We start from the raw sequence: 8,283 nt of genomic DNA, 5'->3' as shown, positions 1-8,283 counted from the left end.
GAGGGACAGGCCAGGGCAGGGCAGGGCTGGGGAGGGACAGGACAGGCCAGGGCAGGGCAGGGGGAGGGACAGGCCAGGGCAGGCCAGGGGAGGGACAGGCCAGGGGAGGGCCGGGGGAGGGACAGGCCAGGCCAGGGCTGGGGAGGGACAGGCCAGGCCAGGGCAGGGCAGGGGGAGGGACAGGCCAGGCCAGGCCAGGGCTGGGGAGGGACAGGCCAGGTCAGGGCAGGGGGAGGGACAGGCCAGGCCAGGGCAGGGCAGGGGGAGGGACAGGCCAGGGCAGGGCAGGGCAGGGGGAGGGACAGGCCAGGGCAGGGTAGGGGGAGGGACAGGACAGGCCAGGGCAGGGCTGGGGAGGGACAGGCCAGGCCAGGCCAGGGCCGGGTGGGGGCCAGGAATCCGGCCTGCAGAGGGGCAGCCAGCACCCGTCACTGGCTCCCTCCAGGCCAGGGGACAGGCAGTACCAAGGGGGGACGGGCGGGGAAAGCGGGGCAGGAGACTGCCCCCCGACACACCCCATGTCCCCAGCAGCTGGGTCAGTCTGCGTTACAGCACCCACAGATCCACCATCCCACCCAGCACTAGCAGAGGCCCCCCCCACTCACTGCCCTAGGGCCACATGGCAGAGGCCCCCCGTGTAAGCCCGGCGTAGGCACTGCCCCCCAACCCTGTGGGCACCGGCACCCCAGGGCCCCCCGACCCCCGCAGTGCTGCACCCCCTCAGGGCAGCCCAGCACCCCGCTGGCAGGAGCAGGGGGTGGGCCTGTCCTCCCCCCATAGGGACAGGGCCCAGGGGCCTTTCAGAATACTTTATTTTGTACATATGGTTCGTTAGCGTACGACAGCCCTGCCCCCGCTCGCACCCCGGAGGTGGGGGGGCTGAAAGCTGGGGGGGGCTGCACTTGGTGGCTCCTGGGCTGTGAGCCAGGCTGGGGGGGGCCGCATTGCCCTGGCAGAGGGGAAGAGCTGGCTCCTGGGGGGCTCACAGCCTGTGGCCATAGCTGTGGGGCTCCCTGGGCAGGGGGATCCGCTGGAGACTAGCCCCCACCACAGAGGGGGTGAGGGAACTGGGCTGGGGGACGTGCTGCACCAGGCAGGCCTGGGGCACGAGTCCCGGGAGTAACACGGAGTGAGAAGCACCCCCAGTCAGGGCCTGGCAGAGACCAGAGCAACCCCCACACTGCCCAGCCCCACACCAGGTCCCACGACCCCTCCCTGCCCCCAGCACTGGGCTCGGCCGCCCCGTCCCCTGAAACCAGCCACAGAAATAAAGTGCAGATCAACCCTAGCGAGAAGGGAGACGCTGTGGGAAGGGGGTGCTGGAGGGCAGATCAGGGGTGGGCAGCTGGGGGGTCGCTGGGGGGCGCAAAGCTGGGAGACACTGGACAGGTGGGGGGTGCTGGGGAGCACAATGGGCGTTGCTGGGGGCACATGTGGCAGCAGGTTGGCATTGCAGGGGGCAGGCGTTGCTAGCGGACACCAGGGGGGCTGGGCAGGCATTGCTGGTGGGTACAGAGGGTGGGCATTGCTGGGCAGCACTGGAAGCAATGGGCAGGGGGTGGGTGTTGCTGGGCTGTACAGGGGGGGCGGGTGTTGCTGCGGGACTGAGGCGGGTGTTGCTGGGTTGTACAGGGGGTGGGTGGTGCTGGGGGACTCAGAGGCAGGAGTTGCTGGGTTGTACAGGGGGCGGGTGTTGCTGGGAGGCTCAGAGGCGGGTGTTGCTGGGTTGTACAGCGGGAGGGGTGTTGCTGGGGGACTCAGAGGTGAGTGTTGCTGGGTTGTACAGGGGGAGGGGTGTTGCTGGGGGACTCAGAGGCAGGAGTTGCTGGGTTGTACAGGGGGCAGGTGTTGCTGGGTTGTACAGGGGGGCGGGTGTTGCTGGGTTGTACGGGGGTGTTGCTGGGGGACTCAGAGGCGGGGGTTGCTGGGTTGTATGGGGGGGGTGTTGCTGGGGGACTCAGAGGCGGGTGTTGCTGGGTTGTACAGGGGGAGGAGTGTTGCTGGGGGACTCAGAGGTGGGTGTTGCTGGGTTGTACAGGGGGAGGGGTGTTGCTGGGGGACTCAGAGGCAGGAGTTGCTGGGTTGTACAGGGGCAGGTGTTGCTGGGAGGCTCAGAGGCGGGTGTTGCTGAGTTGTACAGGGGGCGGGTGTTGCTGGGTTGTACGGGGGTGTTGCTGGGGGACTCAGAGGCGGGTGTTGATGGGTTGTACGGGGGAGGGGTGTTGCTGGAGGACTCAGAGGTGGGTGTTGCTGGGTTGTACAGGGGGTGGGTGGTGCTGGGGGACTCAGAGGTGGGTGTTGCTGGGTTGTACAGGGGGTGGGTGGTGCTGGGGGACTCAGAGGCAGGAGTTGCTGGGTTGTACAGGGGGCAGGTGTTGCTGGGTTGTACAGGGGGCGGGTGTTGCTGGGAGGCTCAGAGGCAGGTGTTGCTGAGTTGTACGAGGGGGCGGGTGTTGCTGGGTTGTATGGGGGTGTTGCTGGGTTGTACGGGGGGGTGTTGCTGGGGGACTCAGAGGCGGGTGTTGCTGGGTTGTACAGCGGGAGGGGTGTTGCTGGGGGACTCAGAGGTGAGTGTTGCTGGGTTGTACAGGGGGAGGTGTGTTGCTGGGGGACTCAGAGGATGGAGTTGGTGGGTTGGAAAGGGGGCAGGTGTTGCTGGGTTGTACAGGGGGGCGGGTGTTGCTGGGTTGTACGGGGGTGTTGCTGGGGGACTCAGAGGTGGGTGTTGCTGGGTTGTATGAGGGGGTGTTGCTGGGGGACTCAGAGGCGGGTGTTGCTGGGTTGTACAGGGGGAGGGGTGTTGCTGGGGGACTCAGAGGTGGGTGTTGCTGGGTTGTACAGGGGGAGGGGTGTTGCTGGGGGACTCAGAGGCAGGAGTTGCTGGGTTGTACAGGGGGCAGGTGTTGCTGGGTTGTACAGGGGGCGGTTGTTGCTGGGAGGCTCAGAGGCGGGTGTTGCTGCGTTGTACAGGGGGCAGGTGTTGCTGGGGGACTCAGAGGCGGGTGTTGCTGGGTTGTACAGGGGGAGGGGTGTTGCTGGGGGACTCAGAGGCGGGTGTTGCTGTGTTGTACAGGGGGCAGGTGTTGCTGGGGGACTCAGAGGCGGTGATGGACAGGATATGCTGCACCCCACGGAGAAGGATCAAGGCCCCCAGCCCCCGCAGCCCCATTGACCCTCTGGCCCGCACGACTGGGGGGAGGGGTGGCCCCCCAGCAAACACCAAAGGGCCCAGGGAGGGGGGAAGGGCGGACAGCCACTAACCTTCACCGCAGCCGGGGGGACCCGGTGGGCCACCCCTCTCCATGGGCCGGTCTCCCTGCTCTGGGGCCCGGGCCGGCAGGCACAGGGGCGGGTCCCCCCCGCTCGCCAGTCCCTTGCACTGCAGCCTGGGGGGCCCAGGGCTCCTGCAGCCCCCCACCTCTGGTGGGCTGGGCGCTCAGCACCAGTCTGCAGGTGGGTAAAGGGGCCCCTCGGTCTCTAGTCCAGGCAGCGGGGCAGGCGCAGGCCGAGGCCTGCCCAGGGTCCCTCAGCTACTGCAGGTAGCGATAGGCCTTGAAACAGTGATTGCCCGAGTCGGCCACCACCACGTGTCCGTCCGAGGTGAGCGCCAGGCCCTGCGGCCCGTACAGCGGGTCGGCCAGCGTGTTGATGTAGGACAGGAAGGAGCCTGAGCTGTCGAAGACCTGCCGAGAGAGGGGACTGTGACAAAGCTGAAGAACTCTCCCAGACTGAGGTGATTTGGGAACAAACTGATGCATTTCAACAGCAATAAGTCACCAGGACCAGATGGGATCCACCCAAGAGCTCTGAAGGAACTCAAATGTGAAATTGCAGAACTACTAACTGTGGTCTTTAGCCCAGGAATCGGCAACCTTTGGCCCGCGGCCCGTCAGGGAAATCCTCTGGCGAGCCGGGCCGGTTTGTTTACCTGCAGCGTCCGCAGATCACAGCTCCCACTGGCCGTGGTTCGCCGCTCCGGGCCAATGGGGGCTGCAGGAAGCAGCACAGGCTGAGGGATGTGCTGGCCACCGCTTCCCACAGCCCCCATTGGCCTGGGATGGCGAAACGTGGCCAGTGGGAGCTGTGATTGGCCGAACCTGCGGAAGCTGCAGGTAAACAAACCGGCCCGGCCCGCCAGCAGATTTCCCTGACGGGCCGCGAGCCAAAGGTTCCAATCCCTGCAGTAACCTATCGTTTAGATCAGCTTCTGGACCAGATGAATGGCGGATACCTAATGTGATGCCAACTTTTAAAAAGGGCTCCAGAGGTGACCCCGGCAATTACAGGCCAGTAAGCCTGACTTCAGTACCGGGCAAACTGGTTGAAACTATAGTAAAGAACAGAATTGCCAGACACAGAGATGACATAATTTGTTGGGGAAGCGTGAACATGGTTTTTGTAAAGGGAAATCATACCTCACCAATCTACTAGAATCCTCTGAGGGGATCAACAAGCATGTGGACAAGGGGGATCCAGTGTACTTAGATTTTCAGAAAGCCTCTGACAAGGTCCCTCACCACAGGCTCTTAAGCAAAATAAGCTGTCATGGGATAAGAGGGAAGGTCCTCTCATGGATTGGTAAGTGGTTAAAAGACAGGGAACAAAGGGTAGGAATAAATGGTTAGAATGGAGAGAGGTAATAGTGGTGTCCCCCAGGGGGCTGTACTGGGACCGGTCCTATTCAACGTATTCATAAATGATCTGGAAAAAGGGGTAAACAGTAGGGCTGTCGATTAATCGCAGTTAAATCACGCGATTAACTAAAAAAAATTAATTGCAATTAAAAAAATGAATCGTGCTTAATCGCAGCTTTAAGCACATTGTTAAACAACAGAATACCAACTGAAATTTATTAAATATTTTTGGATGTTTCTCTACATTTTCAAATATATTGATTTCAATTAAAACACAGCATACAGAGTGTACAGTGCTCACTTGATATTACTTGTATTACAAATATTTGCACTGTGAATACAATAAAAGAAATATGTTTCAATTCACCTCATACAAGTCCTGTAGTGCATTCTCTTTAGGGACGGTGTCCCTAGCCTCTGTGTGCCAGAAGCTGGGAATGGGCGACGGGATGGATCACTTGATGATTCCCTGTTCTGTCCATTCCCTTTGGGGCACCTGGCATTGGCCACTGTCGGCAGACAGGATACTGGGCTGGATGGACCTTTGGTCTGACCCGGTACGGCCGTTCTTGTGTTGTTTATCATGAAAGTGCAATTTACAAATGTAGATTTTTTTTGTTACATAACTGCACTGAAAAACACAACAACGTAAAACTTTAGAGCCTACAAGTCCACTTAGGCCAACTTCTTGTTCAGCCAATCGCTCAGACAAACAAGTGTGTTCACTTTTGTGGGAGATAATGCTGCCTGCTTCTTATTTACAATGTCACCTGAAAGTGAGAACAGGCGTTCGCATGGGACTTTTGTAGCCAGCGTTGCGAGGCATTTACGTGCTAGATATATTAAACATTTGTATGCTAGATATGCACCTCTACCCCGATATAAGGCGACCTGATATAACACAAATTTGAATATAACGCGGTAAAGCAGTGCTCCAGGGGGGCGGGGCTGTGCACTCCGGCGGATCAAAGCAAGTTCGATATAACGCGGTTTCACCTATAACGCGGTAAGATCTTTTGGCTCCCGAGGACAGCGTTATATCGGGGTAGAAGGGTATTAAACATTTTGGCCACCATTCCAGAGGACATGTTTCCATGCTGATGATGCTCATTAAAAAAAAATCCAGTAATTAAATTTGTGACTGAACTCCTTGGGGAAGAACTGTATGTCTCCTGCTCTGTTTTACCCAGATTCTGCTGGGATGATTTAGTTGGGGATTGGTCCTGCTTTGAGCAAGGGGTTGGACTAGATGACCTCCTGAGGACCTTTCCAACCCTGATATTCTATGATTCTATATTTCATGTTATAGCAGTCTCAGATAATGACCCAGTACATAGAATCCTAGAAGATTAGGGTTGGAAGAGACCTCAGGAGGTATCTAGTCCAACCCCCTGCTCAAAGCAGGACCAATCCCCAACTAAATCATCCCAGCCAGGGCTTTGTCAAGCCAGGCCTTAAAAACCTCTAAGGAAGGAGATTCCACCACCTCCCTAGGGAACCCATTCCAGTGCTTCACCACTCTCTGAGTGAAATAGTGTTTCCTAATATCAAACCTAAACCTCCCCCACTGCAACTTGAGACCATTGCTCCTTGTTCTGTCATCAGGTACCACTGAGAACAGTCTAGATCCATCCTCTCTGGAACTCCCTTTCAGGTAGTTGAAAGCAGCTATCAAATCCCCCCTCATCCTTCTCTTCTGCAGATTAAATAATCCCAGTTCCCTCAGCCTCTCCTCATAAATCATGTGCTCCAGCCCCCTAATCATTTTTGTTGCCCTCCGCCAGACTCTCTCCAATTTGTCCACATCCTTCTTGTAGTGTGGGGCCCAAAACTGGACACAGTACTCCAGACGATGCCTCACCAATGTCGAATAGAGGGGAATAATCACATCCCTCGATCTGCTGGCAACGCTCCTACTCATGCAGCCCAATATGCTGTTAGCCTTCTTGGCAACAAGGGCACACTGTCAACTCATATCCAGCTTCTTGTCCACTGTAACCCCTAGGTCCTTTTCTGCAGAACTGCTGCCCAGCCAGTCAGTCCGCAGCCTGTAGCAGTGCATGAGATTCTTCCATCCTAAGTGCAGGACTCTGCACTTGTCCTTGTTGAACCTCCTCAGATTTCTTTTGGCTGAATCCTCCAAATTGTCTAGGTCACTCTGGACCCTTGCTGAGGGTGCAATCCATCCCATCATCCAGATCATTAATGAAGATGTTGAACAAAACCGGCCCCAGGACCGACCCTTGGGGCACTCCGCTTGGTACTGGCTGCCAACTAGACACGGACCCGTTGATCACTACCCATTCAGCTTGATGATCTAGCCAGCTTTCTATCCACCTTATAGTCCTGTGACGTTATGACTGTGATATAATATCTCATTGAAAGATGACAGGGCCAGAAAGAGTTAATTAACTCATAGACTGACCTGACCCATGGGTGAACCTTGAGGACGGTTAGGAAGATATGTAAATGACTAGAGCTTTGAAATGCAAGTCTGCATTGTTAGAGGTAGAAGGGGAAATGTTTGCTCAGGTCTTGTGATGCAAGCAAACAAGTCTTGTCTATTGCTATAGTTTTAATTCAAAGATCAAAAGAGGAATATTAACATTTATGATGATACTTGAGTGAAATAGTATTATTGTCTATGTGTCTCTTTGAAGGTTGTGCTAACCTGTATCTGAACTGTTTAATGGATAAATTACTCTGTGCTAATTGCCAGGATGTTTGGGAGAAGGAGTTAAGCCTATTGTTTTCTCAGGCCAAAAGGCTGCTGGAAAAGTATAAGAAGCCTGGGACACAATCCTGCTTCATCTCAGATCTGCTTTGGGTTTCAAGAGGGGGAAACCTTAAGCCATAAGGATTGAGATCACCAGTCATTGACTGGAGCCACCCTGAATATGGAACTTGGACTATAACCTCTGGACTATTTCTAAAAGGACTTTTGGCAACTACAAGCTCATCTCTACTGTGTATCTGAACCTCAAGAATTGAATTCAAGACTGTCTGTAGATTAATCTTTTAACCAACACTCTCTATCTTTTCTTTTTTAATAAATTTTAGCTTAGTTAATAAGAATTGGCTATAGCGTGTATTTTGGGTAAGATCTAAGTTATAATTGGACCTGGGTATGTGGCTGATCCTTTGGGATTGGAAGAACCCTTTCTTTTATATGATGAAGTAAGATTCTTAGGAATCATCATCATATCTGACAGGTGTGTCTGAACGGAGGCCTGAGGCTGGGCACTTTAAGGGAACTGCGTGGTTTGGACTTCTAAGTGACCAGTGAGGTGCTGTAGAAGCTGTTTTGTGCTGGTTGGTAAATCTAAGTATTGGAATAACCACCAGCATTTGGGGTTTGTCTGCCCTGTTCTGTTTGCAGTTCACCCTGATTGAGTGACCTCAGCTGGCTCCCACGGGCAGCACCGTCACAGTGGCGTAGTCGGCAGGATCCACAGAACCAGGTCAATTAAGCTTTGGGTCAGAACCCCACGCTATCCAAATTGGAATTTTGGTATTGAGAGTTTGGTTGGTTAAGGAGCAGTTGCAATGGATGAGCAAAGAGCATATGAGGGTCTTGACAAAAAAGCCCTGGAAGATTTGTGTTCAGGAAAGGGGATAAGCTTTAGAAAGAAAGCTACAAATCAAGAAA

The 8,283-nt window shown here is 55.4% G+C and overlaps 1 protein-coding gene across 9 annotated transcripts in view; it reads right to left on the bottom strand.

The window, feature by feature from the left end:
- Nucleotides 1-2,585: 2,585 nt before the first annotated feature.
- Nucleotides 2,586-8,283, bottom strand: part of TRIM3 (tripartite motif containing 3) — a 53,606-nt gene continuing 47,908 nt past the window's right edge. For 6 of the 9 annotated variants that reach the window (XM_045025496.1, XM_045025514.1, XM_045025529.1 and 3 more), the window contains one exon: nucleotides 2,586-3,699. In XM_045025496.1, the coding sequence (XP_044881431.1) occupies nucleotides 3,478-3,699 (222 nt within the window). In that variant the 3' untranslated portion in view covers nucleotides 2,586-3,477. The remainder of the gene's footprint in view (nucleotides 3,700-8,283) is intronic. The other 3 variants (XM_045025521.1, XM_045025539.1, XM_045025547.1) reach the window with 2 other exon arrangements.

This window comes from Mauremys mutica, chromosome 1, assembly GCF_020497125.1.
Source record: "Mauremys mutica isolate MM-2020 ecotype Southern chromosome 1, ASM2049712v1, whole genome shotgun sequence".
Lineage (NCBI taxonomy): Eukaryota > Metazoa > Chordata > Testudines > Geoemydidae > Mauremys > Mauremys mutica.
Note: the sequence above shows the minus strand (reverse complement) of the source record. Positions and strands in the feature narration are given on the sequence as shown.